Raw genomic sequence first — 13,406 nt, 5'->3', positions numbered from 1 at the left:
GGCTAGCTAAGCAGCAAAGTAAAAGGGCATGGAGAAACTATAGGAATAACAGGACACTGGAGAGCAGAGAAAGATACCAGAATGCCAGGAATGAATATGTCAGGATGAGAAGAGAGGCAGAAAGACAATACGAAAATGACATCGCAAGCAAGGCAAAGACTCAGCCTAAATTGTTGCATAGCCACATTAGGAGAAAAACAACAGTAAAGGAACAGGTTATGAGATTAAGGATAGGGGCGGAAGGATTCACTACAAATGACAAGGAAGTGTGTGAGGAATTGAATAAGAAATTCCAGGAGGTCTTCACCTTAGAACAAGGAGAAATTCCAGAGGTAAGTGAGGGAATAGCTAACCAGGAACCACTGGAAGAGTTTGAGATTACCAGTGGGGAAGTAAGGAAGTGTTTACTAGAGTTGGACGTGACGAAGGCTATAGGCCCAGATGGAATCTCCCCTTGGGTTCTAAAGGAAGGAGCAAGAGAACTGAGCCTACCACTCTCCATAGTGTATAACAAATCACTGGCAACAGGGGAACTGCCAGATACTTGGAAAGCAGCTAACGTAGTCCCGATATACAAGAAAGGGGATAGACAGGAGGCACTGAACTACAGGCCAGTGTCCCTAACCTGCATACCATGCAAGCTGATGGAGAAGATTGTGCGAAAAAAACTAGTGGAGCATCTGGAGCGAAGGAACTTTGTAACACAGCATCAACATGGGTTCAGGGATGGCAGGTCCTGCCTCACAGGGTTACTTGAATTCTACGACCAGGCAACAAAAATAAGGCAAGAAAGAGAAGGGTGGGCAGACTGCATATTTTTGGATTGTCAGAAAGCCTTTGATACAGTGCCACACAAGAGGCTAGTGCGAAAGTTGGAGATGCAGGCTGGAGTGAGAGGGAAGGTACTCCGGTGGATAGAGGAATACCTAAGCAACAGGAGACAACGAGTCTGTGTGAGGGGTGAGGTCTCAGATTGGCGAGACGTCACAAGTGGAGTCCCGCAGGGGTCAGTCCTTGGACCTATACTGTTTCTGGTATATGTAAATGATCTCCCAGAGGGTATAGATTCGTTCCTCTCAATGTTTGCCGACGATGCAAAAATTATGAGGAGGATTGAAACAGAGGATGATAGTAGGAGGCTACAAGATGACCTGGATAGACTGAGTGAATGGTCCAACAAATGGCTGTTGAAGTTCAACCCGAGTAAATGCAAAGTAATGAAACTAGGCAGTGGAAACAGGAGGCCAGGCACAGGATACAGAATAGGAGATGAAGTACTTAATGAAACAGACAGAGAGAAAGACCTAGGAGTTGATATCACACCAAACCTGTCTCCTGAAGCCCACATAAAGAGAATAACGTCTGCGGCATATGCGAGGCTGGCTAACATCAGAACGGCGTTCAGGAACCTGTGTAAGGAATCATTCAGAATCTTGTACACCACATATGTAAGACCAATCCTGGAGTATGCGGCCCCAGCATGGAGCCCGTACCTTGTCAAGCACAAGACGAAGCTGGAAAAAGTCCAAAGGTATGCTACTAGACTAGTCCCAGAACTAAGAGGCATGAGTTATGAGGAAAGGCTGCGGGAAATGCACCTCACGACACTGGAAGACAGAAGAGTAAGGGGGGACATGATCACAACCTACAAAATCCTCAGGGGAATCGACCGGGTAAACAAGGATGAACTTTTCAACACTGGTGGGACGCGAACAAGGGGACACAGGTGGAAGCTGAGTACCCAAATGAGCCACAGAGACGTTAGAAAGAACTTTTTCAGTGTCAGAGTAGTTAGCAAATGGAATGCATTAGGAAGTGATGTGGTGGAGGCTGACTCCATACACAGTTTCAAGTGTAGATATGATAGAGCCCAATAGGCTCAGGAATCTGTACACCAGTTGATTGACGGTTGAGAGGCGGGACCAAAGAGCCAGAGCTCAACCCCCGCAAGCACAATTAGGTGAGTACAATTAGGTGAGTACACACACACACACACACACACACACTTCTTCGCTGGAAGACAGAAGAGTTAGGGGGGACATGATCACCACATTCAAGATTCTGAAGGGGATTGATAGGGTAGATAAAGACAGTCTATTTAACACAAGGGGCACACGTACTAGGGGACACAGGTGGAAACTGAGTGCCCAAATGAGCCACAGAGATATTAGAAAAAACTTTTTTAGTGTCAGAGTGGTTGACAAATGGAATGCATTAGGAAGTGATGTGGTGGAGGCTGACTCCATACACAGTTTCAAGTGTAGATATGACAGAGCCCGATAGGCTCAGGAATCTGTACACCTGTTGATTGACGGTTGAGAGGCGGGACCAAAGAGCCAGAGCTCAACCCCCGCAAACACAACTAGGTGAGTACAACTAGGTGAGTACACACACACACACACACACACACACACACACACACACACACACACACACACACACACACACACACACACACACACACACACACACAAAATTGGTGTCAATTTCACCACCAGAGGGCCAACTATAGGTATAAAGTCCACATACAACAGACCAGGTAGGGAGGTTATCTTGAGGTTATCTTGAGTTGATTTCGGGGCTTTTAGTGTCCCCGCGGCCCGGTTCTCGACCAGGCCTCCACCCCCAGGAAGCAGCCCGTGACAGCTGACTAACACCCAGGTACCTATTAACTGCTAGGTAACAGGGGCAAAGAGTGAAAAAAAACTCTGCCCATCATTTCTTGCCGGCGCCCGGGATCGAACCCAGGACCACAGGATCACGTGTCCAGCGTGATCCCAGGCACTGTAACCTCAATACAAACCCGGGATAATACGCAATTCTTTTTTTGTGTATTTTAGTATACATTTCCCCTCCTCCTCCTCCCGGCCGCCTCACAAATACAACACAAATACAACAGAAATACAACAGAAATACAACACCAATACAACACAAATACAACACAAATACAACACAAATACAACACTTTGATATGTATCACTGTCGTGAGTGAGTGACAATACAGGCTGACACATGTTATTGTTTTTCTCTTTGTAGTGAGGACGCTTTGTAGTGTGGGGGGTGGTTGGGGGGGGGGGGGTGGGGGGTGTAGAGGGGGGGACTGAGTCGGTGTGGGGGTGTAGAGGGGGGACTGAGTCGGTGTGGGGGTGTGGAGGAGGGGGGGAGGGAGTCGGTGTGGGGGTGTAGAGGGGGGGGGGAGTCGGTGTGGGGGTGTAGAGAGGGGGGGGGGGAGTCGGTGTGGGGGTGTGGAGGAGGGAGGGAGTCGGTGTGGGGGTGTAGAGGGGGGGGGACTGAGTCGGTGTGGGGGTGTAGAGGGGGGGTGACTGAGTCGGTGTGGGGGTGTGGAGGAGGGGGGAGGGAGTCGGTGTGGGGGTGTAGAGAGGGGGAGGGGGAGTCGGTGTGGGGGTGTGGAGGAGGTGGGGAGTCGGTGTGGGGGTGTAGAGGGGGGGGACTGAGTCGGTGTGGGGGTGTAGAGGGGGGGACTGAGTCGGTGTGGGGGTGTGGAGGAGGGGGGAGGGAGTCGGTGTGGGGGTGTAGAGGGGAGGGAGTCGGTGTGGGGGTGTGGAGGAGGTGGGGAGGGAGTCGGTGTGGGGGGTATAGAGGGGGGGAGAGTCGGTGTGGGGGTGTAGAGGGGGGGGGGAGTGTAGGGAAGAAGGTAATGATGATGGGAAGATAGATAGGAGGGTAGGGGAGTAGGAGGGAAGAGAGGTGAAAGGATTGAAGGAAGAAAGGGGGAGGGAGTAGAGGCAAGAAGAAGGGGGGGGGGAGGAGAAGAGGGGGGTAGGAAGGGGGCGGAGGGGGTGAGAGGGGAAGGGGGGGGGGCGTGTCGGATGCAATATGACATCTCCATTAATTTCTAACATCTGGTTAAATTCTCCCTACTGACGCCCCCAGCAATACCCTGGGACCAGATTCACGAAGCAGTTACATAAGAACTTACGAACCTTTCCATCTTTTCTCACTCTTTGGCGGCTTTTTTTACAATTATTAAACAGTTAATAAGCTCCGAAGCACCAGGAGGCTGTTTATAACAATAACAACAGTTGATTGGCAAGTTTTCATGCTTGTAAACTGTTTAATAAATGAAAACAAAGCCGTCAAAGATTGAGGAAAGATGTACACGTTCGTAAGTGCTTGCGTAAGTGCTTCGTGAATCTGGCCCCAAGTTGTCACTGGCTCTGTAATGGCCGTATGGTGTTATTCCCAGCGTTATTGTTGTCACTGTCTGTTGTTATTGACTGTTGTTACTGCCAAGACTCGCTGAACGCACTCAACAAAACACAACATAGTCCCACCCTCCCTTAAGACTCGCTGAACGCACTCAGCAACACACAACATAGTCCCAGACCCCTTAAAGACTCGCTTAACGCACTCAACAACACACAACATAGTCCCAGCCTCCCTTAAGACTCGCTGAACGCACTCAACATCCCACAACATAGCCCCACCCTCCTTAAAGACTCGCTGAACGCACTCAACAACACACAACATAGTCCCAGACTCCTTAAAGACTCGCTGAACGCACTCAACAACACACAACATAGTCCCAGCCTCCCTTAAGACTCGCTGAACGCACTCAACAACACACAACATAGTCCCAGACTCCTTTAAGACTCGCTGAACGCACTCAACAACACACAACATAGTCCCAGACTCCTTTAAGACTCGCTGAACAGCACTCAACAACACACAACATAGTCCCAGACTCCTTTAAGACTCGCTGAACGCACTCAACAACACGCAACATAGTCCCACCCTCCCTTAAGACTCGCTAAACGCACTCAACATCCCACAACATAGTCCCACCCTCCCTTAAGACTCGCTAAACGCACTCAAGAACACACAATACGGACCTAGCCGGCTCTTCGCCCGGTTGCTTGCCCATCTCCTAACCTACAACCCGTTCCCGCGCCCCACTGCCTCTCTCGCTCCTCCATCAGCGCAGACATTACCAAAACATAGGACCGAGCCTCCTGGCCTGACGCTATCTCTATCCTCTGCAACTCCTGAGCTCTTCGACTTCCCTCGGAATGCACCAATCTCCATCACTCAGTTGCCGGCAATAGGATCTTTCCTATCATCATCCACAGACGTCCTCGCAACATTCTCCTTATTGCATATGTTTCCCAAGTTGATAATATATAGTTACAACTTTGGCAAATAACGTTTTGCTGTTCGGTAATCCGAACAGAATTTCGTGCTTCCTCTGAGGCACGAAACTAATGTCATGGGGTTCCTACCCAACCCAAAATAAAATGCATGATAAATTAAATGCAAATTCAGGGGGTTACGAGGTTGTTAGAGAGATTGGTGAGAACTTTACGGTAAGACTGTAATCCTGAGAATACCTACATGGTTGGAAACTGTTGGAAATTGAAGATGAGGATGATATAGGTAGTTATAGACTTGTTTAATTATTATTATTAATGCAAATACACACTTGGAAGCTGATGCTGAAATATATTTTAAATCCCTCCCACGCTCACAGGCACAAATATGAACGTTCTTAAACACACACACACACACACACACACACACACACACACACACACACACACACACACACACACACACACACACACACACACACACACACACACAAAGTTAACAAGACAGAAGTTGAATAAAGCGGATAAAATAATGGTGAACACGAGAACTGAAAAGAGCAAAGAGGAGAGAGAAAGGGAAGAAGAGGGAGAGATGAGAGGAGAACAGAGAAAAAGGGATGAGGGGGAAGAAAAGTAAGTGATAAACATTCATTGAATACACGAATAGGAAAGGAAAACAAAACATTTGAAAGAAGAGGTCGGAAGAAAGAAGAGATAGAAAAAAGATCTGAAACAAAAACTAACACACACCACTCCAGAATGACTCTATTCAACTCGGAGGAGGAGGAGAAGGCACTCGTGGTCTCTCTGAAAGGTTAACTCCAGAAGATGGTGTCTTTACTACAAGTTTTCAATCCACTCGAGAGGAAAGCTTAATAGAATCGAGAGCTACCTCGACCACACAGCTTTGAGGTGTAAAGGTTGTGTATCCTTCCAGGGGGAGGGGGGGTACTCAAACCTTTTTGTCTAACGCCGGCGGGTTTGGTCGACTTGGGCAACTCAGATCTCTCTCTCTCTTTCTCTCTCTCTCTCTCTCTCTCTCTCTCTCTCTCTCTCTCTCTCTCTCTCTCTCTCTCTCTCTCTCTCTCTCTCTCTCTCTCTCTCTCTCTCTCTTTCTCTCTCTTGGTTCGCTGCATGAACCACAACTTTGCTCCCTAAACATCACATTTATGTGGTACTCCTGCTATACACCTGCTATACAATACACATTCCATACCTGACACACAATACACATTCCACACTTGTCACATCATACATATTCCACACCTATTAAATAATACACATGTCATACCTACCTTACACAACACACACACACACACCTACCTCCCCCCCACGCCCACCCCCCACACACGACACATTAACAAACCTGTGTTCACTCACTTGTTATAGAGAACAATGTCAGGTCTCCAGATGTGGTCAGAGGGCACGTGTAACATCAGCACGCCCCCGTACTCCTCCGGGTCCCACTTCAGCTTGTAGTCGTACCAGAACTGCGGTACAACACAAGCGGATCAGTCGCAAGAATGACATAATTGTAAACACAAACAAGATTAAATCACTAATACTAGATGACTGCTAATTGGGTTGTTAACAAGGGCCAATAAGAAGCAGTAGGGGAGGGAGGAGCGCATTCTACAATCAAGTAGGCTAAGCTAAAAATGAGGAAGCGAAAACCTACAATCAGAAAGAGACAGAACAGAATCTGGAAAAGATATTGTACAATCAGGGAGAGACAGACTAAGTATTTCAGACGTCTTCAGGAACGGAGGAAGTGTATAAGGCTGAGGGATGATAAGACTTTGTCAGATCTGCCAATCCTGGAAGAGTGGCACCCTCTAGTTTGTGATGGCACCCTCTAGTTTGTGATGGCACCCTCTAGTTTGTGATGGCACCGTCTAGTTTGTGATGGCACCGTCTAGTTTGTGATGGCACCCTCTAGTTTGTGATGGCACCCTCTAGTTTGTGATGGCACCGTCTAGTTTGTGATGGCACCGTCTAGTTTGTGATGGCAACCCTCTAGTTTGTGATGGCAACCCTCTAGTTTGTGATGGCAACCCTCTAGTTTGTGATGGCAGCCCTCTAGTTTGTGATGGCAACCCTCTAGTTTGTGATGGCAACCTCTAGTTTGTGATGGCAACCCTCTAGTTTGTGATGGCAACCTCTAGTTTGTGATGGCAGCCCTCTAGTTTGTGATGGCAACCTCTAGTTTGTGATGGCAACCCTCTAGTTTGTGATGACAACCTCTAGTTTGTGATGACAACCCTCTAGTTTGTGATGGCAACCCTCTAGTTTGTGATGGCAACCCTCTAGTTTGTGATGGCAACCCTCTAGTTTGTGATGGCAACCCTCTAGTTTGTGATGGCAACCCTCTAGTTTGTGATGGCAACCCTCTAGTTTGTGATGGCAACCCTCTAGTTTGTGATGGCAACCCTCTAGTTTGTGATGGCAACCCTCTAGTTTGTGATGGCAACCCTCTAGTTTGTGATGGCAACCTCTAGTTTGTGATGGCAGCCTCCAACTGGTGATGTCTGAGAGCACATCTTCCCTGCACCACAAACAAGGACCAGCTCAGCAGCAGCGCCTCCTCTATACACAGGAACACCAAGAAAAGCACTGCCTCAGCGCTTAAAAGTAGAATTAAGAACACAGTGCAAAGTTTTGTTTGATCTTAAAATTATCGAACTTTAATAAAAAAAGACTTTCTTTAGTACGTCAGTAGGTGATGGTCCCTTAGTTACTGCTTTGACTTTTGTAGCTTTTTGTGGTTAGACCTTTGTCTGTTGGGCTTTGTTTGCTCGTTATTGTTTGTGGGCTTTGTTTGCTAACAAACCTCAAAGTAAGGTAACACAGAATTGAACACAATACTGCCAATATAAATATTAACGATTTTCTTTGCATACCAACACTAAATTACAAAGTAGTCCCAACTGTAAAAAGCTGATTGATCAAACGAAGCGACTGAAAACGGGGCCACTTTTCGATCCATTTTTCGATACTCATCAAGTTTATACGTTGCAAATTAGGAACTAATTTCATGCTTGAATATGAATAATCTGGCTGATAGAAGGTTCAGTAAGTGTAGTTTAAAGAGTTCATAGAGACTACTAACGGAATATAGCCCAACATGGAGGCAACGAAGAACACTAACGAAATATATCACCCACATGGAGGCAACGAAGAACACTAACGAAATATACCCCCCACATGGAGGCAACGAAGAACACTAACGAAATATACCCCCCACATGGAGGCAACGAAGAACACTAACGAAATATACCCCCCACATGGAGGCAACGAAGAACACTAACGAAATATACCCCCACATGGAGGCAACGAAGAACACTAACGAAATATACCCCCCACATGGAGGCAACGAAGAACACTAACGAAATATACCCCCCACATGGAGGCAACGAACAACACTAACGAAATATACCCCCCACATGGAGGCAACGAACAACACTAACGAAATATACCCCCCACATGGAGGCAACGAACAACACTAACGAAATATACCCCCCACATGGAGGCAACGAATAACACTAACGAAATATAACCACTTTATGGAGTTAACAGGAAACACTTCTTTAATAAAACAACACATCTGGAACACAAGCATCACTGTTGAGACTCAATCCATATCTCTACAATACAAGTAATACTAACAAAATAAACACTCCCCTGAAACCTACAAGCAATACTAGTGAAATACAAGCTACAGTTTTGCAGCACACGCAACACTACTAAAACGCACGCAACTCCACTACAACGCACGCAACTCCACTACAACGCACGCAACTCCACTACAACGCACGCAACACCACTACAACGCACGCAACTCCACTACAACGCACGCAACTCCACTACAACGCACGCAACTCCACTACAACACCCTCGCTAAAACACATCAGGAATCCACATTCACCGGGAACCACTGCGACCACAGGGAATTCAAATTATGCTGACCCCAATACTGTATTGTCCTCCGCACTATGGTAAGGAATTCAAGTCGAGGAGGGAGGCAAACAGGACAAGGCACTCAGGTGCAAACAAGACGAGGCACTCAGGCGCAAACAAGCCCGCCAATGACAAGACAAACAAGCTTTCCAAACAAGGCTGGATACACGAGAGCAAACACCATCGCCAAACAAAAGCAGTAATATGTTTAACAAAAACACGCCGTATAGACAAAGTCGTATTAAAATGTTTTTGTTTGACACAGTGCATGTTCTTGTTCAATTTCTTTGTTTGACGCACAACATGTGAGAACAAGTACTTCACATTATATGAAGATTCATTGCAAACACGTTTGCAACTCGAAGGTAATTAGGAAGAGAGAATGCTAAGCCAATCTGACAATGGAGTAATTGTGAGGTGTATGAGGACAAAGGGGCTTAGGGGGTATGAATGAGGAGTTAGGGAACGGTAACCATCCAATTGGACCATTAGAGATCAGACGTCAATCCCATAAAGAAACGAGGCTGTTTCTTTATCCTCCAGTTCAAGTGGATGAGCTCTATTTCAAATGAGTCATAGTTTCTCTAACTGTTCTCTAGATGAGTCAGTTCATCTAACAAGTTCTAAAGTTCTCTAGATGAGTCAGTTCATCTAACAAGTTCTAAAGTTCTCTAGATGAGTCAGTTCATCTAACAAATTCTAAAGTTCTCTAGATGAGTCAGTTAATCTAACAAGTTCTAAAGTTCTCTAGATGAGTCAGTTCATCTAACAAGTTCTAAAGTTCTCTAGATGAGTCAGTTCATCTAACAAGTTCTAAAGTTCTCTAGATGAGTCAGTTCATCTAACAAGTTCTAAAGTTCTCTAGATGAGTCAGTTCATCTAACAAATTCTAAAGTTCTCTAGATGAGTCAGTTAATCTAACAAGTTCTAAAGTTCTCTAGATGAGTCAGTTCATCTAACAAGTTCTAAAGTTCTCTAGATGAGTCAGTTCATCTAACAAGTTCTAAAGTTCTCTAGATGAGTCATAGTTCATCTATTTTCTAGATGAGTCATATTCATCCTAACTGTTCTCTAACTATGCGCGTGTGTGTGTGTGTTTCTTTGTATTTACTATTTGTGCCTACAGGATCGAGCTGTTAGCTCCTGGACCCCGCCTTTCTAACCGTCGGTTGTCTGATGTACTGACCCCCTACCTATTTCTTCTACTACATATTTCTCTTCGACACACACATACCCCCAGGATGCAGCCCGTAGCAACTCTCTAACTCCCAGGTACCTATTTACTGCAAAGTGAACTGATGTATCAGGAGAATTTAACTCTGCCCTTTTGTTTCTGTATCGACCAGGAATCGAACCCGGGTCCGTAGGACTGTGACTCCAGAGTGCTGTCCGCCCCGCTGGGAATTTGTATATATGTGTATTATGTATATGTGTATTATGTGTATTCGTAAACAACACAGTATAAATGGAATGATACATAAAAGGATTTAACATAAAAAAGGTTCCTAGTTAATACATGTTTTTTTAAACACAGACTCTTAATATAGACTTTTTAAATCATGAAAAGTATTGAAGAGTTAAAATAAATAAATAAATATTAATAAAAGAATACTCGCAGGACCCTCAGAGACTTACCAATATCTCCACAAATATAATAAAATGCTTCAAGGGCTTCAGTTTTGCAATTAAACTTTCTGGACTCATCATAACTTTACGCGAGCATAAAAGCCCTTCCACACAGGCAAGAAACTATAAAAAAGTAGATGACTATCAGACCACAGGCTCTACTACACATGAGCACGACAAGTGTTATCCTTCTCACTACCGTAGACGCGAGTGTGTTTGCATTCCAAACATTATAAATTGCGTGTTTGTCTTCTAAACGTCAATGGTTTAGTGAAATTTAACGCATTGAAATATTAACATCCGTCGGACGAAGAACTATAGTCTCGATAAATTACACAGGTTCCCCTGTGTTCATGTTCTATGTTCACTATATGTCTAAATGGTTCATGCAGGTCGGCGTTCAATCCCCACGACCGTCCATGAGATTGGGCACCATTCCTTCCCCTTCTCCGTCCCATCCCAAATCCTTATCCTGACCCCTTCCCAGTGCTATATAGTCGTAATGGCTTGGCGCTTTCCCCCAGATAGTTCCCTTACCTTTCCCTATATTCGTAAGTTTGTAATTACACAAACCCATTCCAAAATTGACGCTTGTTAACTCGTCAGAAAAGACCAGTGAGTTGAGTAAGTGAAATGCGAGTTGATGATCCCGTAGACTTTAATTGATATGTTAAAAAGATAAACATGAAATACGAAAATACAAAATGAAATTATTCTGTTTATTACGGAAATTTCATTACTTTATCAATGTTAATGTTATTATTGTGTTAATATTATTGTGTTAATGTTATTGTGTTAATGTTATTGTGTTAATGTTATTATTGCTTTTATTTTTATTGTTAATTTGTAAATAACATTTATCGCCATACTTTTATATTTTGCAACTTTTGCAAACATTATTATTATCACCCAGTTGAATCATAATTCATATATGTAATAATTCTTGATTTTTTTATACTTATAACTGATAACTGTTATAATTTAATTATTGTTTATTTATAATTTGTGGGGTCCTCTTGTGATATGGTGGGAGAGGTCTCCCGCTGTGATGTCTCGTAGTGGGATGGTGGGAGACGTCTCCCATGGTGTTGTTAAGGATGTACCTCCGACCAAAACCTTTGGTTATTTAATTCAGTCCGCCAAGCCTTTGTTCCGACGTTCCTTTGTTTCCAGTGTACTGCTGAGACCTTTATGTCTCTCTCTTGCCTGCTGCCTCTCTCTTGTCTGCTGCCTCTCTCTTGCCTGCTGCCTCTCTCTCTTGTCTGCTGCCTCTCTCTTGCTTGCTGCCTCTCTCTCTTGCCTGCTGCCTCTCTCTCTTGTCTGCTGCCTCTCTCTTGCCTGCTGCCTCTCTCTCTTGCCTGCTGCCTCTCTCTCTTGTCTGCTGCCTCTCTCTTGCCTGCTGCCTCTCTCTCTTGCCTGCTGCCTCTCTCTCTTGTCTGCTGCCTCTCTCTTGCCTGCTGCCTCTCTCTTGCCTGCTGCCTCTCTCTTGCCTGCTGCCTCTCTCTTGCCTGCTGCCTCTCTCTTGCCTGCTGCCTCTCTCTCTTGCCTGCTGCCTCTCTCTTGCCTGCTGCCTCTCTCTTGCCTTCTGCCTCTCTCTCTTGCCTGCTGCCTCTCTCTCTTGTCTGCTGCCTCTCTCTTGTCTGCTGCCTCTCTCTCTTGCCTGCTGCCTCTCTCTCTTGCCTGCTGTCTCTCTCTTGCCTGCTGTCTCTCTCTTGCCTGCTGCCTCTCTCTCTTGCCTGCTGCCTCTCTCTTGTCTGCTGCCTCTCTCTCTTGTCTGCTGCCTCTCTCTTGCCTGCTGCCTCTCTCTTGCCTGCTGCCTCTCTCTTGCCTGCTGCCTCTCTCTCTTGTCTGCTGCCTCTCTCTTGCCTGCTGCCTCTCTCTCTTGCCTGCTGCCTCTCTCCTGCATGCTGTCTCTCTCTTGCCTGCTGCCTCTCTCTCTTGCCTGCTGCCTCTCTCTTGCCTGCTGCCTCTCTCTCTTGTCTGCTGCCTCTCTCTTGCCTGCTGCCTCTCTCTTGCCTGCTGCCTCTCTCTTGCCTGCTGCCTCTCTCTCTTGCCTGCTGCCTCTCTCTTGCCTGCTGCCTCTCTCTCTTGCCTGCTGCCTCTCTCTTGCCTGCTGCCTCTCTCTTGCCTGCTGCCTCTCTCTCTTGCCTGCTGCCTCTCTCTCTTGTCTGCTGCCTCTCTCTTGTCTGCTGCCTCTCTCTCTTGCCTGCTGCCTCTCTCTCTTGCCTGCTGTCTCTCTCTTGCCTGCTGTCTCTCTCTTGCCTGCTGCCTCTCTCTCTTGCCTGCTGCCTCTCTCTTGTCTGCTGCCTCTCTCTCTTGTCTGCTGCCTCTCTCTTGCCTGCTGCCTCTCTCTTGCCTGCTGCCTCTCTCTTGCCTGCTGCCTCTCTCTCTTGTCTGCTGCCTCTCTCTTGCCTGCTGCCTCTCTCTTGCCTGCTGCCTCTCTCTCTTGCCTGCTGCCTCTCTCTTGCCTGCTGCCTCTCTCTCTTGCCTGCTGCCTCTCTCTTGCCTGCTGCCTCTCTCTCTTGCCTGCTGCCTCTCTCTTGCCTGCTGCCTCTCTCTCTTGCCTGCTGCCTCTCTCTTGCCTGCTGCCTCTCTCTTGCCTGCTGCCTCTCTCTCTTGCCTGCTGCCTCTCTCTCTTGTCTGCTGCCTCTCTCTTGTCTGCTGCCTCTCTCTCTTGCCTGCTGCCTCTCTCTCTTGCCTGCTGTCTCTCTCTTG

At 46.5% G+C, this 13,406-nt stretch overlaps 1 protein-coding gene across 2 annotated transcripts in view; it reads right to left on the bottom strand.

The window, feature by feature from the left end:
* The window catches only part of LOC123771492 (acetylcholine receptor subunit alpha-like), a 246,620-nt gene that overhangs the window by 50,040 nt on the left and 183,174 nt on the right, over positions 1–13,406 (bottom strand). For both annotated transcript variants that reach the window (XM_069313693.1, XM_069313694.1), the window contains exon 5: positions 6,489–6,598. In XM_069313693.1, coding sequence (XP_069169794.1) covers positions 6,489–6,598 — 110 coding nt within the window. The remainder of the gene's footprint in view (positions 1–6,488; positions 6,599–13,406) is intronic.

The sequence above is a fragment of the Procambarus clarkii genome, chromosome 76 (genome assembly GCF_040958095.1).
Source record: "Procambarus clarkii isolate CNS0578487 chromosome 76, FALCON_Pclarkii_2.0, whole genome shotgun sequence".
NCBI lineage: Eukaryota > Metazoa > Arthropoda > Malacostraca > Decapoda > Cambaridae > Procambarus > Procambarus clarkii.
The sequence above is the reverse complement of the archived record's forward strand: the minus strand, read 5'-3'. Positions and strand labels throughout refer to the sequence as shown.